The sequence below is a fragment of the Cygnus olor genome, chromosome 1, assembly GCF_009769625.2.
Source record: "Cygnus olor isolate bCygOlo1 chromosome 1, bCygOlo1.pri.v2, whole genome shotgun sequence".
NCBI lineage: Eukaryota > Metazoa > Chordata > Aves > Anseriformes > Anatidae > Cygnus > Cygnus olor.
This window is the reverse complement of record NC_049169.1, coordinates 16212708-16233651: the sequence shown is the minus strand read 5'-3', so window position 1 is coordinate 16233651 and position 20944 is coordinate 16212708. Positions and strand designations below refer to the sequence as shown.

Genomic DNA, 20944 nt, shown 5'->3' with positions numbered 1-20944 from the left:
TAAAGAAACGTAAGTTATATATTTACATATATCTTTGCTTGCACTTCCATATTAACTAAGCTATCTTTCCTCTTAAAAAAAAAAAAAAAAAAAAAAGAAAAAAAACCAAAACATTTATTTCTTAGGTTTTTGTACTACAAACTATGTTTTGGGGAAAAAATAAAAGAATTCAGATAAACTTGTTACTGGAGAAGAACAAACAATCTAGGGCTGAAGCTCACAATGCTTTGTCCTTGCTCAAGTCAGTATAGGAAGACTTCTATTTTGTGTGGCTATTCAGAAAATCTTGCCATGATGACAGAAGGAAAAGAGTTTGCCATGGACTTTAAATCTTTACAGTGAGGATATCACAGGAGATGAAAGGCAAGAAGCCTCATCTTTTTACTGTGAAGCACACACACAATGTTCCTTCCATTATCTTTTCCTCTGCTTCAGCAGATTCTTAAAGGTTCTCTTACCAAAGCCTGTTTATTTTTAAAATTTCACTCAGCAGCCCCTGAATTCTACTCCAGCACCTCTAAATATTAAAGCTGCCATTTAATCTCTTTCAATTTAAGATGTCATGAACATAAAAGAATTTTACTAATATTAATTGTGGCACAATCAAAACAAATTTACAATTTTAGGAGAATGATTAACAAAATGCAGCATATCCCATATGTGAAAAGATGTACACGTGCTTAAATACGCCCTTTACAGGATGAATGTCCCATTAAAGTTATACTCGTGAGCATTATACATTATATTAAGTAACAGCACAAGTTTTCTATTTGTCTCTAAGCATCTGGTTTTATTTACAGTCAAAAGAAAATAAACATCTAGGAAAACATACGCATTTCAGTACAAGAAAGAGTAATAACCAGGAAAAAACTTACATGCTTCGATAGGTTAGGACTCTTGGAGTCAACATCATAGCTTAAAAAAAAAAAAAAAGTTAGATCCAACTTGCCAGATGACAGATCTAAGGACACTGTAAAAAATGAAAATCAAACAATTCTTTCACCTATTTCAATGTGTAGAATTTACCACAAAACGATACCTCAGTGGAAGTCTCACCAGTGAGAAAGGCGATCATCACAGATTACAGGATTAGTGTTCACTACCTATCTAAAATAAAATTGTTTTCAAAGTACAGGCTAGTAAGAGAAATTAATCTAAAACTCCTTTTCGAAAAAGGAGCGGAATGGAAGCAGGAAAAAATTGAGAACAAAATTTTAGCAGATATCAAAATACCTTGGGAACTATTTTCTTTGGTAGTTTTTCAGTCATTTGATTAATTAATAACAACTGCCAATAAATCAAATTTCTTTTAGCAAGCATTTGACTTGCTCTTTTCAGCTTTTTATCATAATCTTGTTCTTCCTCCAACTAGCAAATATCATTGTTTCCTTTTCACTACCAATTCAGGTTTCAGAAAAATTACTCTGTGAATTTGAGATAAATTTAAAAATGTGTAATACAGTAATCCTTATGGGAGTACTAATCCCTACACTATCAGTCTTCCTCCATTATCAGAAAATCCCCAGTATTACTTTTATCAAATTACCCATTCGACTCAATACCAGTAATGGAATTGAAAAAGTATTCCAATCTCCATCTCAGCCTCTAACTGCACGTTTCCATTCCCACATTGTGGTATACCACCCGTTTGTTTGTGCTGCCACAACTGGTTGTGGGGATGGATGATGCACTGTGGACCAGAGAATCAGAAGGATGGGAAGCTGAGTGTGGTGCAGCACAGGCTAAGTTTTAGAAACATATTTGTAAACAGAAGAATGACTATAGGAACCACTAACAGAAGATTTAAAAAATAATAACTCCACACCGTCTGGTGAAATTGAACAGAAAAAAAAAAAAAAAAAAAAAAGGTAACTTGACCCTGAAGGCTAGATACACTATTGAAACAAAAAACTATTTCATTGGCAGTATTAGGAACATATTATCAAATATGAATAGAAGAAAGGCTGAAACTTCGGTGGCTATAAAGTATATGTACGTGCTCATGGTCATTTATGAGTACCTCAAAAAAAAAAGAAAAAAAGAATCAGAGATATGCCTGCCTTTTTCTTTTTTTGTTGCCAGAAATTTAAACCCATCAGAACTTTCTTTCCTTGAAAAATAACACTTTGGCCAACTGGAGTACACAATTTTGCTGAGGAATTTAAAAAGTAAGCTTTTTAAAGATGTTTCTTTCTTGATCTATATCAGAGTTTTAATCCATGATTAGTTACATGAGTCACATTTTTAACTCAGAATTCTACAATAATTCATTTCCAATCTACCAGAGTTATAGGACTTTGAAGAGAATTCACAGACTCTGGCTATGCAGGCAGGCAAGCATTGAAAACTGTCATTCAGCTGTGAGTTCAGAATAGACTTGTGGTCACAAGGTGATCTGGAACAACAGTAGAAAAGTCAGGTCTTTCTGCTAAGTACAGAGTATGATGTTTACAGCTTTTTAAAAATAATAAATAGGATCAAACAGGAGATTGATTTTCCCCTGTCAGGCTCAAGTCCTTTTTCAGATCACACTTATCCAGAAGTTCTTCACAGATTTCCCTTTCTTTGCCTAGACTGAGCCTAGCTTTCTTTTCCTTGGTCATTTCTTTTGGTCTTCACTTCTATTGGACCTTCTCCTCCCATAACATACATGCAGCCTACAAGGAGCAACAGATATACAAATAAGTATTTCTATGTGGTCCCAGCTGTTTCTTCATTTCTGAAATGCATCACCTGTGCTTCTAGGGGTAAACCTTTATTTTGCAAAGTGACTAGCTCTTAAAGCTATTGTAAATGACAGGAAATAGTTATACTCAGCAGACTTAATGACATCACATCCGAATTCTAAAAAAAAAAAAAAGGAAAAATAAGAAAAATATGTGCAACATGCTTTCATGGTGAGGATGAAGAAAAAGTTGCAAATGGCCATCTACAATCACCCTGTAATCTATCTCGGCACTGAGGAATTCATTTCACTCCTTAAACAGTTGAAGTCCAGATGGAAACAGGTAGCTGATATCTGTGTATTGAATACAATGCAACTTTTTTTCCCTTATACATCCTTCCAGTACTTCTTGTTAACTTAGGTAGCATTATGATGAGTTATAAGAAGACTGCTAAAGCTAAAGAAAAAATAAACGTGATTTTTGTTTGTTTCTATTAACTTTGCTAATGTCTATTTATCAGGCACCATACCTTTTTTTTACTATAGGAAAAATCAACACTAATGCAATCACTGTTGTATTTATTTTATGCCCTGCCTCAAATAACAATTGATTTGCATTCCAGAAACTCTGAAAAAAAAACACAGAGACTGTAAGAGTCAGTTTGAAGCAACTATTCAGATAAGTAAATGGTACATTCAGACTAAAGCCTAGAAGATTTAAAGATGGCTTTGCCACGAAGTTGCTAGGAGATTTTAGGCAAATAAAGAGGCATTTGTCCTTCTGGTTTGCTGTGTACAAGATAAAGATGCACTAAATGAAAACTATTTCAAACTATTTTTTAAAAGCAATTATTGTGAGTATGAATACATTTTGACTAGTTAACACCTACCAATTTCTTAAAATTGAGTCATTATTATGTTACATGTTGATTTCTGGAGAAGCAATGCTAAATCAATCGTGTTTACTAATTTGTTCCATGTCAACAGACACTATCTCTTTTCAAGTTAATTTTGTGCTTTACAAATCTTAGTATGTTTACAGAGACTATAATATTAGAGTAAAAGATTGTTAACTTACAAATCAAATCGAAGATTCTCTCTTTCTTCAAAGAAGTAGTCCATTATAAATTTTCTTACAAAATCTGGATTTAAAGTATTATCAATTACTTCTGTTCTTCCAAACTGTAAAAGAAAAGTATCAGTTTAAGGCAGGTACTTTATGGAAATGTAATTAAGTAGTCTTCCAAAATCAGCAATATGTGAGATATGGAAGAGCCTATAAAAATTTCTCTTAAACAGATGTCACGAAAGAGAATGACTATGTTCACATGAATAGATCAGTTATCGGAGGATGAAGATAGGGTGGCAGAAGTCCGCATACTTCAGCGTGACGAGTGGTGCACGCTCTATATTGTATGATCTAAACTTTATAAACATCAGCCCCCAAAGTCAATCAGAATCCACAAAAAAATTGAGAAAGAAATTCAGTAGCATAAAAATCCACTTTTTCCTCAAAAAAGACAATAGCAAGCAAAAGCTTACATAGACTGCTTACTTCAGATAGATTTAAATATTAGCAAATTTAGTTCTTCTGTTAGAAGTGAATCATTTTTGCACTATCCAGCTCTTACTTCACCTCAGTTCAGATTTCTTTTTACATTTCCTCTCTGAGCTTTCTGCAAAACACTTTTTTTTTTCCCCCTTGGTGTTTACAGCAAGCTCTTGACAAGCAGAAAATATTTTACTTTAAAAAAATAACTTTTGATTGACTTCAGTTCATAAACATCACAGATATAAATAACAGGTCATAAAATATGAGTATTGTGTTTTAGCTGTTCTTTCAAGACACTTACTTTTTGAAACAGAAAACAAAACAAAAAAGGATGAGTTAATGACACAAGCATTTCATTTTGTCCTACATATTGAAAATACCAAGACATTTTAATATAGCCTACTGAAAAGGTGGTTGACACTTTTCTGAAAGATCATCATTAATAATCCTCAAAACTGCAATTTGTGACTCCAAACTTTGAATGAGTCAAAGACTGCCAACCTCTTCATTGACAGGACTGAATTAAATCCATAAACATGGATAAAGAAAGAATAAAGACAGCTATTTTCTTGTAACTAAAGTTTTTTAAAAAAAAAAACTAAAAAACTTTTCAGATCACAGCTGTGATTGTAGCCATTGCACAGAACCCCTAAGTCTCCAACAGGAGCCTCCCTACCCTGGCCCCTGAACACTCAACACATCTGTGGATGGAAGCACAGAGCATACTCCACTGTCACTTCCTCTCAAAACTCAGTAATCTCCTTTTATTACTTGATTCTCATTAAAATAAAGTGGTAAAGAACTCCAGCCACATTATTTATGTGCTTTAAAGAACTCCATTACTTTCAAAAAACGTTTTCTTCTTCAAATGACTGTGCATGCATTCACTCAAACTGCAGGGGTCTGACTCCAAACACCACTCGTTCACATGGGTCATCAGTATCTAAGAGTGTGACTGCCTTGTGAAAATCAACTACCCACCTCAGGTACAATAAAATATTCAACAAAACTTAACACATCTTCACGACACAGCTCTATAAAGTCTCAGAAACAGGAACAGTCCTCTGAAGTTGCACAGCGGTGATTTGCATCTATACAGAGTGTGCTTGAATCCTGTTAGGTACTTTCACTTTTGCTATGCTGTGAGATGTTCAGTTGTGATGATATTCAGAGATATCCATATTCCAGCACTTCCCAAGAAAGACAGAAAAGCAAAACTATCTTCCTGATGAACAATATCCTCTCCAAATAAAAACAAAGAATATTTAACATGTAGTATCAATTAGTATGCTCCTCTGCCAAGACTTTACGTCAGTTCTTAAAACCTAGATAGAATGGTTTCCTGACCTCACTGGCAACTCACTCGAGATCCCCTGCAAGGCTTCTGAGCGTGTCCTAAAGCAAATTGTTTAGAAAGCAGGGTCACTCATGAGCAATCATTCTCCTAAGCCAAAGTAATAACTATGAAGGGGGTAAGCACTGTGCAGAAGTGGGCAGGAGAAATCTCCAGAAGCTCTCCAGAGTGGTGAAGATACTGGATATTCAAGATGATCTCCCTGAATCTTTTGAGAGAGGACTGGCATTTGTGCACAGGATCCTGGAAACAGATCAGAACATGAACAAATAGTTTAATCCTTACAGGTGAAAGAAGTTACTCTCTTGAGAAAAGACTCAGGATATCCTCTGAAATGCTTGAACAAAGTTGACAGGTAGAGTGCTGGAAAAAAAAAAAAAAAAAAAAAAAAAACACTCTCTTGAACCAAAACTGGTGACTACTGTGGTCAAGTATTTACGAATGAGAAATGATAACAGCACTAGAAAGCTGGTGTTTCTATAGGAACAAGTATGGCTGGAATATATGCATGGCTAAAAGGCTTTTCTTTTGCCTTTGAATAACAGCATTCAAATTTTTACGAACAGCTGAAGTCTTCAATCAGCTTCCAGGTCAAACAGATCTCAGTGTTTATAAAGAAAATCTTCCCCTGTCAACTGAATGCTTTATAGCATTCAACAATACTGGAGCCAGGAAAAACTGAAAGTTGGAATGGCTGATGAAATATGCAGCAATATCTAAGCTCTGTCTGAAGTTGTGCACTGAGAACGAGTAGCCAGTCTCTGACACAAGCATCAAGCCAGGAATGAGAAATGAAAACAAGGGGGTCATAAGGACTATCCATTTTGCAGTTCTGAGCAAGAACATATCATCTGAGTATTTTCTTTTCCCTGGCGTGTCCTATTTCTTGCATTTGCATTCTCACAGCAAGCTGGCCAAATACTCTCAAACACTGGAATCAGCCACAAGCAGAGGAGATTCACTCTTAGCATTGAAATCTGATGAACACTCAGCTACTCAAGAAGGAAAAGACTCAGGGCATTCAAAAAGATGTGTACCAGATCCTAAGATGACTGCTATGTAACTTGCAAAGCTACCTGAGGCACAGCAGGTAAGTAAAGAGTACTTACTAAGTTGGGGCTCTCATCTATGTCCAATAGAGTCAGATGCACATATGCAAAGATATTGATGAAGATGTTTCCCATATGTGCAGATTTAAGTATAAGTTGTCCTGGGAGACCCCTTAATCACCAGGCAGGAAAAAAAAAGGTTACTGAAATCCTTTAAACGCTCAGATTAGGACCACCTTGAAGGAGAGTAAGAGGATCTTTCATCATGTGGGGCCTACTTCTACATACACGGAAGACAAAGAGGAACATGAAGAACATAACCAGCTGTAACCTAAGTACTTTATGCTGTCAAAGTCATCATTTAAATTGAATGATGTGAGCTCAGAGGATCAACTTGTCAAAAGAGTCCCTTTAGGGGTACTCACAACCCTCTCGACAAACCTCTGACTTGACACCTTCATAAACTGATAATTTTCTGATGTAATACTTCTTGAAACAGTAAAGGCAGTTTGCACAACAGGAAGTTACAGCTGACTTTGGAAGAGCCATTCAGAGAAGAAGAAAATTAATGGCTAAGAAAAACAGACAAAAATCATAGAATACTTGAGGTTGGAAGGAACTTGGGGAAATTGTCTCATTCAATCTTTCTGCTCAAAGCCAGATCAGCTCAAGTAGGTTGCCCAGTCAGGTTTTGAGTACGTCCAAGGGTGGAGACTTCACAACTTCTCTGGGCAACCTGTTCCAGTGTACATAGTAGAAAAAATAACAATAATAATAAAATCTTATGTTTAAACTGAATTTTACCACACATTGTCTCCTGTCCTTTCACTGAATACAGCTGAGAATAGTCTGGCTCTGTCTTCTTTACTCCCTTCCATCAGGTATTTATACACATGAATAACATGTGAGCCTTCTCTTCCCCAGGTTGCAGCAAGGACAGTGTCTGTGTTTTCTTACGTAACAAGTGATAGGGCACGAGGAAACCATCGCAGGTTGCACCAGGGAAGTTTTAGATTGGATATTAGGAAGAATTTCTTCATGGAACATTGGCCAAGCATTGGAACGGGCTGCCCAAAGAAGTGGCAGAAGAGACATATGGACATGGCACTAAGGGACACAGTTTAGTGATGGGACTCGGTGGTCAGGTTGATTGTTGCACTTGATGATCTTGAAGCTCTTCTCCAACCTCCATGATTCTCTGGTTCTATGAATAATTTGGCTGTGGATCTGGAAGAAGAGTTCTGCAATGAGAGTCAGATGTGCCAAAGACTTGATGGATAAATGGAGAAGGTCCTGAAAAGAAAACTGGCAAAGGCAGTAAGGTCAGCAAGGCCCTGTCCCTCCTTACATTGTTCTGGACTTTACAAAATAATGAAATTAAGACATAGCCCACTCTTGAACAAATCCCTCTTGCTGGAGTAGGAAGCAAACAACTCTATACTCGACAAATCCAATCAAAATGCTCTCAAGAATTTCAGAACGTATCGTTCACTTGAGGGACAGTACAGGGACTCATACCACAGAAAATCAAAAAATCAGTACGGACTTAAAATGTATGACCCTCACTGTCTATGTACAGTTCATACTATAAAGGCTGTTTGCTCTTCTGTTCAATTGTCCATTCCCTGAGCATGCAATCCTCAAACATGAGGCTGTTCATCACCCAAGGGTGCAATCCTCAAGCATATTCCACACAACTCTAAGCCTCAAGATGATACTTTGAAGACTTGAATTTCACTGATCAAGAAATTGCATACACTGCTTTTACAATGCTTGGTTGAACATGTGAGAGAGAAAAGCCTTTGCACCTCAGGCTTTAATGCAAAGGTCTGCTCGCTAGCTCACTGGATGCTAAGAAAAATGATCTGCAGGCTGGAACATCTGACATGTGTCATGAGCTTGGTGTGCTCAGCTTGGAGAGGAGAAGGGAAGATCTACTGACACTACCACCCTCTACTACCTAAACAGCACTGTAGAAGACAAAGCCAGACAGTTCACAGAAAACATAAAAAAGACAAATGTTTCCATCATCATTTACAGTAAAGGAAATTATGATGAGGTATAGGGAAACAAGCCTCCCAGAATGAGTGATTAAGCTCTGGAAGGGTTCACCCAGAGAGCTGTGCAGTCTCTGCCACTACAGAATTTCGTATCTGATTTGGGAAAGGCCCTGAGCAACCCGACCTAACTGTGAAGATGGCTTTGCTTGGGTCAGGAGACTGAACTAAACACAGCAGGTGAGTTGGAGGCTCAATAAGACAAAGGTTCCCTTCACCTAAATTATTCCATACTTATGTCACGTATCATATCTTGGGTTGTTAAGTTTTACAGTTCCATTAGAAATAGTATGAATTTGAAGAAAAAAGTTACCTCAAAGGAAAATTTTTGATGTCTTACAAAATCATGGCTAAATGTCAGTTAATTTTTTCAAACAGTAAAATATAAACTTATAAATAGCTTCAGTCCCTTCAAAACTGCATTTTTTCAGTAAACAATATTCCACTTAAGACAATAACCAGCTACACTTGGGAAATCTTTTGGACTTGATTTAAAATGCATGACAGAAGCCTATCAGTGAAAGAAGATAAATATGCAGTATCTTGATGATTAAATCACACTGAGACCAGAGGAGGCCTGACAGAATGCCTGCTATGCTGCTGCCTTCACAACAAAATTGTTACAAAACTCAAGAGATTGAATTCAGAGGCAAAGCTAACTTTTCTTTAAATTACTTTACATGACTTTTCTTACATGAGGCTTCAGTTTTTTGGTCTGTTTACTTCTTTTCCAAGAGCTACTTAAACAGTTCTGTCATATTAAAGTAATATAACTAATTACTTAATTGTCAAAATTTATCTTATAGATGACATTGAAATACTGGCCTCTAAAAATCATCAGTCTACATTTTTCAGCTAAACAAAACATCATCTTCTTAAATCCCTTTTGCCAATAAAGTATAGCTTTTTTAAACAGAACAGGTTATTTCTATAATCCGGTGACTTACAACTAATAGCATAGCTGCTAATTAATTAGTTCCCCTCCTGGCCCAGTTTCCCCACTAACAGCTGTGTAAAGTTAAAATCTTAAGATGGCCAACAAGCAAATATTTCTAGAAATGTCATTCAGGTGAGTAAGAAAATCAATCTAGCTATTTAAAGGGAAAAGAAATTCAAGAAAAAAAATCAAGAAAATTGTTCATTTTTTGGATTAGAGAATGAATCTTTGCCACCTCCTAATGCAAGTTCTCCTGTTAGAAAGAAATTTTGTGTATTTATTGAGTCATCTGAAGTTTTACACCATCTCAATTTAGTGATCCAACCCAAAGGGCTCTGAGGTTAATGTAAAATCATAGCCTTCATTTTAATATCAGAATTATAAAACTAGCAAGTTAGATATCTGTTCTGTATTTCTCAATCAGAAGATATAAAGTAACTACTGTAACTCTGAGGTCTAACCTAACCAACTGCTCAGAATTTTCTGAATTAATTCTTACTTCAACTTTAAGGCTGTGACTGAACTTGAGAATAATATTTAGTAAGACATCTTTTCTTGGTTTTTAAAATTTATGATGTTTTACCACAATTACAATAAAGTTGTTCCAATAACTAATTATCTCTGTTCTGAAAAAAATCCCTGTTTTTTTTGCCTGATTTTATCTCATTTCCTTTTCCATCTCTTGGATCTTTTTATAACATCGTTAGACAGAAATGGTTTCCATTATGAAATTTATGTTCATACTGGTGATATTAATAGCTGATTACAATTATCGTTAATTTGCTCTTTCATTAGGCAAATAATTTGAGCTTAAGTTTTTTAGTGTGGCATATTTTATCTAGTCCTTCAATAATTCATTACTCTTCTCTCTCGTCTTTTGACTTTTAAACATCTTGCCTGAAATATGAACAGTCAGAACATTGTATTCTATTAACAGTTCTAGGAAAATAACTAAAGAATGGTTTAAACTACCACTAGGTTCTTGGCTCTGGTCTAAATGGTTTTTGAAAATTCTTTAGGAAGCTCCAAGTAGCAGTCACCATGGGAAGCTCACTGCACAAAATGGCATATGAACACACAACAAAAGGTAATCCTAACCTCAGAAATTATAACCTAGTTTCACAGTATGTGAACAGAACAAATAAGGAATTTGAACTGGGGGAAGAAACAACAAAATGATCCTGTTATAATAATCACTAATAGCCTCAAATCATAAGAATTAGAGGACACAAGGAAACAAACAAAAAATTCACAAGTGTGCATCGGGTTTACATGGCAAGTGTTTGGTAGCAGGGGGCTGCAGGGATTGTGTCTGTGAGAAGAGCCCAGCAGCTGCCCCATTTCAGATAAGGGCCAGGTCCAGACAGCTCCAAAAGGCACTCGACACTGGCCAGAACTGAGCCAGTGACCGACACTGGTTGGGCCTCTGTGAGAGCAGATTCAAGAAAGGGACAAGAACTGCTGCTCAACAGCAGCTGTGAGAGAGAGGAGTGAGAACCAGCCCTGCAGCCCCCAAGGTGAGCGCAGCAGGAGGGCAGGAGGTGCTCCAGGCACACAGCAGCAGTTCCCCTGCGGCCTGTGGAGAGGCCCCTGGTGGAGCAGGCTGTCCCCCTGCAGCCCATGGGTCCCACATGGAGCAGATCTCCACGCTGCAGCCCGTGGAGGAGCCCCCGGTGGAGCAGGTGGATGTGGCCTGGAGGAGGCTGCGGCCCATGGAGAGCCCCCACAGGAGCAGGCCCTGGGCTGGAGCTGCAGCCCGTGGAGAGGAGCCCATGCAGGAGCAGGGGGTCTGGGGGGAGCTGCCGCCCGTGGGGGACCCGTGCTGGAGCAGTTTGCTCCTGACAGACCCTGTGGTGTAGATCCATCTGGGAGCAGTTTTTGAAGAGCTGCTGCCTGTGGGCAGCCCCCGCAGGCTCAGTTCAGGAAGGACGGCATCCCGTGGGAGGGACCCCATGTGGAGCAGGGGCAGGGAGTGACCGTGAAGGAGCGGTGGAGCCGAAGCATCAGGGACTGACCGCAGCCCCCCTTCCCTGTTCCCCTGTGTCACTCAGGGAGAGGAGGTGGAAGAGCTGAGATTGAAGCTGAGCCTGGGAAGAAGCAGGGTGAGGGGAAGGTGATTTTAGTTCACTTTTAGTCTCTCGCTGCTGTATTCTGGTTGTGATAGTTAATAAATTATACTAATCTCCCTATGCTGAATCTGGTTTGCCCATGACGGTAACTGCTGAGTGATCTCCCTGTCCTTACCTCAACCCTTGAGCCCATTCCACTGTATTTTCTCCTCGCTTCCCTTTGAAGAGGGGGAGTGAGAGAACGGCTGTGGTGGAGTTCAGCTGCCCAGCTGGGTAGAACCAACATAAAGTGGCAATCCCACCACATGAAAAGCATAGTCATAAAATGTTCTGCAGTGTGTTTATACCAAAGGAAAAATAATTATTTTAATGTATAAGCTCATACTAATTATCAGAAAAACAGCAAGACGCTTCTAACACATGCATGCAGGCACTCGCATGAAATCTGTATACTCCCTGTACAAATTATGGTGATTTCTAAGCAACACTTTTTAACCGAAGGTCCTCCAATCCTAAGTATGTAAAAACCAGAATGGATGACTAGTTCTTCTGCACTTTGGCTTTTTTCCATGAACTGTTTGCCTTGAAAGGAAACATGACCTCCTTGAAAGGAAGATGGCTTCTTCTATTCCCTTAGTCAGCTGCTTCTTTTAAGAAATCTGTCAGAGAAAGTTTTCCAGTGAATTGAATATCGCACAACAGCAAAATTTATTCTTTCTTCTTTATTGGGATAGTGTAGGCTTCTTCAGTGCCCTGTGTTGTTTGCTTGCATGTACTGAAATGTTTTCTGTGGAGCTGCTACACTACATTCCTACTTATGCCTCAGCCCTCTGATGAAGAGGATACAAGCTATCATTGCAAAGAAACTTTCTCTAGTACACTTAAAAAGATCTAAATCACAATAAATATAAAATATAAAATCTATAATTTATATAAATTTTGTAAATTTATTAAAATGTCTGTCATTTTCTTTAAGACAGACTCTGAAATCTACACAGGAAGACTCAAAAGCATATCTTATAGGGTACAAACAGTAATGAAATTGTAGATGCTACAATGAAATACATAATTACCAGACACATGACTAAGTGCTCACTTTGAGCAAAATCAATTAGATTATATAATACCTTACGTAGAAGGAGAGTATACACTCATCTTGAAGGTCAATTTATTAACGTAATAACTTAATTATCATTTACTAATAATTAATTGGTTTTATTATTAATATTACAACAATTTACTGATTTATTAGTACATAGCAAAGAAAGTATAAGAATAAGTGGTCAGTTTGCTGGATGAAAACTCATTGCAAGCACTCAACAAGTTCCTGTTACTGACCCTTGCAGTACAACACAAACCTAAATGATCTGGAACAAGGAATGAAATAATAAAGGGACAAAACAAATAGATTTTTACGGAATTGCACATATATATAAAGAATTTACAGAACTGCTCATATATATAAAGACAAGTATGAAGACTGAAAGACAAGTATAAAGACTCTGTAGACAATTTTTCATCCTGAGTGATCAGACAATAAAATGGCAGATGGATTTCCATATGGATGAATGAAACACTATATGAACATGGAGAATACAGAATAAATACAGTATTTAGGATGGCTGAATAAGCAATTGTGAGCACACAGAGGAAGAAGTCTTTCTGTTGATAAACTGTACAGTATAGGGACTAGGTACAGTTAATGACAGAGTATTTTTTTCATTCCTTTACAAACTGGCCACCCTTGCTATCAGGGGATCAATTCCACCACAACCTTGCCTCATCTCCTTCTCTCTCAATTTGATGACTCAATCAAAACGGAACCTTCTTCTCACCTCTAGCATATTTCATACAGATCAATAATAATAATAATAATAATGATAATGCGAACAGGATTAATGAATAGGAAGACCTAATGAATGAGAAGCCATGAAAAATTTCAGAAGACACAATGGAAATTTACTGAGAATATAAAAAAAACATTTGGCAGCTCATGAAGCTGGAAGTCACCATGATGAGGACCAACACAAGAACTAAATTCCAGACAGGTATCCAAATTCAATTTGCATCCAATGGATTCTTACAGTGGGTGCCAAGGGCTCAGAGCCTTGCTCTATACACAGTTTCTAACACTCACCATTGGTGGATAATGCCAGTAAAACTGCAGTTGGTAGAGTATTTCATCAATTCTATTATTTACTTAATATTCCCCTTTGAAGTGCTCTCTCTGGTTTTCAGAAATAACATCCTCTTTGAAATGAAGAAATTCACATTTTTCCAAAATATTATTTAAGGCCTCTGCAGATAACAATACGTAAGTTATACTTTGCCATATTTGAGTGTATCTTCACAAAGTAAGGGGAAGTAAATGTTTTTAAAACCACAGCTCAGATTCTGGTGAGTTATTTGTTGCCAATTACACTAATGGACACCTGATGACCAACCTACAAGTGATAGATGAACTGTTCTGAAAAGTAACACCCTACTAAACTGAGAACTAAACATTTTCATTTTTTGTTTGGATTTGGTGTGCAAGAATAACACTGGGTATAACACTAGAATCTGTACTGCAGGCAAATAGGAGTCGGTGCCCAGAAAACATTTACTCAGAAATTAAATGAAGGGTTCGATTTAATGATTCTATTGAATCAACTTGAATATCTTAGTTGAGGGGAAAAAAAAAACACGCTGGTAGAACAGAGTGCTAGGGAAATTATGGAGATTATGAAATGATTTACTATGTTTATGATCCCTGAGCATTTTTCAAGTTTGAAAGAAAATCATTAGCCAAAAGAAGGAAGACAACTATGGATAAAAGGATACAGAACAGAAACGAGGTAAAGTATGTTGCCATGACTGAAAACCATTCCTTAATGTCTACATGTATCATCAGGGTCTTAGTTGTCTCACATTATTTCTCCACACAGTTCCAGGTGGAGTCTACCTCTACAAGCTAGTAAAATATTGAACAAGTGTTTTAATGCAACAAAATGGACACATACACAGAGTTTTGTTTAAAAACACAATACTACTGCATTCACCACAGCAGACAGGAAAAAACACAAAAATAAAGACGTGGTTACCCATCTAACGTACATTATCAACTAGTTTTCTACCTACCACCATGTTTTACCACTGATATAAATATCATACACCACAACATACCAAATGCAATCCTGACCCCATCCCTCTATCATGCCAACCTCTGAATTTTGACTGTCATAACAGCTGTTAGGAACAGGATTCTACTTACTGAACTTTACATCCAACATAGTCCAAAGCGATCGTCACTTAGAGGCATTTCTAAAGAATGATTCATCTGATCTACAGTGGACATCTAAATTAGATCTGATGAACTGCCCTCAGGAGTTATCTTTTTCCATTAACCATAAATAGTTTAAACAGTCATCTGAGTTGTAAATACCTATAGCTAGATAATAGACAAGATAGAGATAATTATGCCTTAAGAGGGAAAATAAGCTAAGATTTTCTAGCAACTGACATGTTGAAAGTCTGTTTTAACCCCTGTAGCTCCTAAGCTGGCACATGATACCATAACCACATGCCAAAAGGTATCATCTAGGCAAGACATTCTGTAATCAGCGAGAAGACACAATACAAGCACATTATCCTATTTTGCTTTCATCAAGAAAATAAAATAGCAGAAAACAATATAAAGCTGGAAGATGGTAGCACACTTCAATGGCTACAAACTTGGATCTATAAAAATGGAAACCAGATGGATTTTTTTCATTCACAGTCTCCTAAAGCACCTCACAACTGTCCCGTGGAACATCTTCTAAGAAAGATGATAATATTACCATTCAACCATCAGGACAAATACAATATGGAAAACGCTTAATACCTATTTTAACAGTTACACCAGAATAGAATGAAAATTGCACAAATTACACACCAACCTTAGACAACAACAAAAAACAGAATTTTGGACAAAAACCTTTTCATCATAGACCAAAAAATGATCCAGATGATTTAACAGCAGCTTAGACTTGACTACCAAATTGCACCAAGCCATTTAGGCACTTGAATATCTAAAGACTCCTCTGTTTTCAGAGTTACCTATCCACACATTCAGAGGTCTATGCACATCCACTACTTCTGCCAATTTAGTTAAGAATAGTGAGTTCCCATTTAGGGTCTTCGAACTGACATTTCTTCACACAAATCATCAGAGGAATGTGATCCTTTAAGCATACTGAAAGCACGTCTGGTACACAGTTCAGAACAAGAGAGAGCAGCAATTTAGCTATAAACACAGTAGATAAAATGCTTCACATATTGCCCAGTCATATGAGCTTTGTCCAGGATGCAGACAAATTCAATTTTCTCAGCTTGACAGAACTGAAAGCTATATTCACTATCTTTCAGCAAAGCAAAAAATATGTTTCTCCAGCCAACTAGCAAGGACAGCAAGAATAAGGGAAGAGGTCTGGTTTCTGTGGCCTTGGCCCTTCTGCTGGAATTTTTTAGACAGTAGTAATCGCATAAAATATCATTTCTGAAAACAAGAATATCAGGGCTCCTTGTTCATTTCTCTCTTGTCTCTACACATGGCTAAACAGTGGCACACATACAGTGAACAGCACAATCAACCATCTCTGTAAGGCAGCTAAAAAGTACATTTTATCAAGAGAAGGAAAAGATGACCACCCTTCCTCCAATGCTTCTCTTTCAAGGAATAATATTAAGGAAAAAGAATTAGTCAGCACAGGGAGACAGTTCCAGTCTGTATATGTTAATATTCTACAGTTATCCAATTTAGAGATGTTTGATTTACTTTCTTAAGGCATATCTCTCCAGGCTAAGAAGACAGTGCAATTTATGTATAACACCATCCCTCCCTTTTTGCCTGGTGAATACTCTATTCAGCCACACCTAACTTCTCCCAAACAGTGCACAGGAAAAGTAGGTCTCCACCACACCTGTGGGTTAGTTTTGATGTTACTAAGCATCACAACAGCCAAATCTTCCCCTAGATCTTGCACTGCTTGAGTGTCTTCCTCTCTTGATATTCACAAACCTTGTCCACATTGATAGTTAAGTTTGACTTCACAAAACTCATGGAGAGTGTAGAACAGGAAACATATATTTTCTCTTATTTTGCTCTCCCTTTTGACAGACATATGAGAGATACAGATATGAAAAATCAGAGTAACGTGACTAGATATTGCTTACTGTAACATAAGATTCCCATTGCATAGCATGGCTTTCAAAAGGCTATGACATTGGTTTTTCTGCCAGGGCAAATTACCAGCATTAAATACACCCATAAAGTTTATATATACACATGTGCATCTTACCTCTCTCCATTCCTTGTTTCCAATGGCTTGCGTGTACAAAACACAGACTGTGAAAGGAAAAAAAAGTTTGGTCATTTTCAGAATAGAATGTATTTTTAAATTAAATAAGCTGATTTTGTAGTTTGTTTTCCTGTTGAAATTATTAACAAGGACAATCAAATAGTAACATTTCCCCTCAGTTTTCAGTATGCCTACCCAGATCAGTGACAATATGGTCTAGCTGTTGCTGCAATGAGCTAATAAATAGTGTGGTTATAAAACGGGAGGTGACTTTTATGGCTGACCTCCAGTAAATCACCTAAAATCCTTAGAAGTAAAATTACATAAAAGCAGGTCTTCATTAAATGTGGATGGTCTAACTATCCTGGTTAATCTAATGCATAATTACTTTAAATTATGCCTCTTTCAAGAGATGAGAGAATTAAAATAAAAACAAATGAGGTTCCTACTAGTAAAAGAGACAGGAGATGAAAGTGGAAAAAGGAAAAAATAATTTCTCAGGTATTCTTCCTCAATTTTGCTACAAATTATTCTCATATATTTAAGTATCTTGCATATATATAATTTTTAATTAAAACCTAATAAAATAGATTCTATGATATTTGTCTACCTAAGCTGTGTTTGAAGCATCAAGCAGCACAATCCCACTGGCTTCATGGTCCTTACGGATCCGTTCTTCTCCTGTTCTAACCCACCACACGTCCATCTGCAGCTCCCATCAAAGGGGTTGGTGACAGAGGTAATACACTGATTATCTGTCTTCCGTACACTGTTACAAGCACCAGTATATGTGTAAATCATTTGCACTTGGAGTACTGTAAACTTTATTTTCTGCAGTTTTGAACTACTCGTAGCTAGCAATTTGAAAGCAATTTTAACCTGAAACTCTCACCCTTTCCTAAACAGGGGAAAGACAGACGTGCGAACACTTTTCTGTGACAAATTCTTCTCCTGTGCCAATCATTACTTTTCAGCACAAGGTTAAAAATAGTACTATTTTGGGTTGCTGCCTTGAACAATAAAGGTAGAAGCCTGGTTTCATTCTCGATGAAGTCAGAATCATAAACTGACCTAAGAAGAAATGAAGGCAAGCTTCAAACTATGTTTTCTTCTTACTTGGAAGGTATTTGCTCGACACTAAAAACACATCAGGCAGTAGTGAATAAGAGGAAGAACAGAAAATAGCAAGTTCAATATTTTAGCTTGACATAGAAGTTAAAATACTTTTTTTTTTTTTTTTTCAAATAAGATGTAGAAGAAAAAAGCTTTTACAAAAAAAAATCAAAGTCATTTTGTGGAGATGTCTGTCTTTCTACATTTACTTTAAATGAAACCTTGGACAATCACACTCCTAGCTTTGGTTCCTGCTCGTAGTAGGATGAATCCAAAGCAATGAGCCTACTTTTACAGCGCTCTTTGGAGTAAATTGCTGAAATATATGACATAAAGAGTGAAGTTAAATGGGAAAACAGAGTGAAATGGAAGCTATAAAGTCAGCTGTGGATGCGTCTGATGGTTACTGAATTTCTGACTAACCTTTGTATCTATTGAGATCCGTGCCAAGATAATCCTGGCAGATGACCGAAGTGTTGTCAGTGGATGTTTCCATAGATAAAAACAAACTAAGAAATATTCTCTGGAGATAACCCTACTGCTAACATAGAATCACATAGTCTGTCAAAGATCCCTTCCACTTTCCCCACTGGCAACTCTTTTTTAAACTAATGCTACCGGTTCTGCAATGATAAATATTTTCCAGTCTTCAGAGGTGGTTTCCAAGAATGCAGATGTCTTACTAATTTCAAAAGCTGATATAATTGTGGATTTCGTCCATTTTGCCAACACCCTACATCTAAGTCTGCAACTAAAATTTTCTCATAACTATAACCCCTGTTGAGAATACAACTGAAATTCATTTGGAGAAAAAGCCACTCTTTATAGATAATGTGCACTTTTGCTATTCAAATATTTCTATTGTCTAGTTTTTTCTTAAACATAATCATTTTTCACCATCGATTTCCTGCTTTACTTTTTGTACTACATCCTGCCCTGTGTATTAGTGTTAATGCAGTAAATCAAGTAACAATTGTGCATTGCAGCTGTGGAACAGAAAGAATATTAAAAAATGAGAGATTTAATATTGAGAAGAAGAAAGCAACAATACAACTGTAAAACACCCTCTACTATCAAATTTTCAGAAAAGAAGCATTCTGGCACTGCTTTATCTCCCCAGTTTATGAAGCCAAATGAAAGAAAAGCTATGAAAAGAAAAAAATAAAGAAAGATTACTGCTGGATAGTTTTAGTCTCCTAGTATGGTTGATGGGATGGGAGTCACAACATGTAAAAGGGTTAAAAAATAATAAAGCTACACCTTAAACCTAATTCAGTCTCTTACTCTATTTCTACCTTTTGGAAGGCTGCTCACACCCCTCTGTCTGTTGAAGTCAGTTTCTTCATGGTCAATTTACTATTATTTGGGTTTTTCTCTTTGGAGGACATAGAGTAAGCAATGCCATCCTTCTCACCTTTTCACGGCTGAAACATTAGAAGACTTCTGTTCCCTTCCACTCCCAGGGGCTCCCCAGTGCTTCCAAAACTACAACCCAGGACTGGGACCACATCTCTAGTTTAAGAATCATTTATATACTTAGATTATTATTATTATTATTAAATGAGGAGAAAGGAGCTAAGAGTCTGTACTATGACTTGACTAGCAATTTTCTGCTATTTAGCTAAGCTGCAGATATGGCATGTACTTAATATATAACTAAGACAGACTAATAGCCATCATCAGTAATATTTATTTTATTATACATGCAAAATACAAGTTTGACAGTAATATGGAAATGTGCATCTCATAAACTACATTTCAAAAAAAGTCAGTCTTGGATGTAAAGAAATAGGATAATGAAAGCCCCAGAAAAGACACACATTCCAGACTATCTGATAAATACTTTGCAGATTTAGAACAATTTAAAAATTTCTACTTTCTTCTAAAACTGCTTGCCCCACAGATTGTCACAAAACTGTCCATGTTATTGGTCTCCACTGGTGTCATGATTTACTAACCTTAATGGCTTCTGGAGAGAAGGTTTTATAAAGACCCTAAACAACTTCTTCAAAGTAACTTGAAACTGAAGAAATTCAGCTTTTTCTGTATGAGCTCTTCCAAAAGAAGATACTAATAGTCAGAAATATTAACTTTTAGTCATTTTAAACTCTGGACACTTACAACACAGTGTCAAATTCTACATAAATGTAATTAAATCTTTCCATGAAGAAGAGGGCAGATGTTTCAACCGTTATCATTCAGGTCTAGATTCAGTTCCCAAAATTCTGTAGTTTGCCACTCTCATTTTCCCACATAGCTTGGGCTTCCCTTATCCTACGCTTGTCCTCTCCTATTCAACGCGTATATACTCAACATTTAGCCTGGCAACTGTAACATCCAAACTGCCCACCTCAGTTTTCCTGAACATAAAAACATCTACTCCCTTTCAAGAAAGTCTTAGCCACAGCACAGTTGGCCTTGGCTCCACACAACCTAAATCTTTTCATGATCCAGCACCCAGTTCACACCATTACCATTAAAATGTTTTTGCCCAACTGTCCCAAGGAAGACACACCAACTTAATCCGTATCTCCTCTGCAGAAGGTCTTAACCCTGTCCCACCATGGAAGCACTGCTTTAGCTCAGTCTCTATAAGAAAAATTGAAAAGAATGGGTTTTCTCAAAAATTTTGCTACGAAAAACAGTATCTCCAAACTGGAAAGACAGAAAGGTCCAAATTACAGTAAATCAGTATATATGACTTGCTTTGACACCACTGAAGTATTGTCAGTAAGAGACTTCAGTATTTTTTAAAATACTTCATGAGTATTCAAGGGCTATCCAAGTCTGTCCCATCTATGTCTAATAACTGCATTATTTTGGTAAT

The 20944-nt window shown here is 37.0% G+C and overlaps 1 protein-coding gene across 1 annotated transcript in view; it reads right to left on the bottom strand.

The window, feature by feature from the left end:
* CPNE8 (copine 8) overlaps positions 1 to 20944 on the bottom strand; it is a 104019-nt gene that overhangs the window by 67362 nt on the left and 15713 nt on the right. The window contains 3 exon segments of the mRNA XM_040544735.1: positions 876 to 915; positions 3744 to 3847; positions 17005 to 17051. Of these exon segments, the coding sequence (XP_040400669.1) occupies positions 876 to 915; positions 3744 to 3847; positions 17005 to 17051 (191 nt within the window).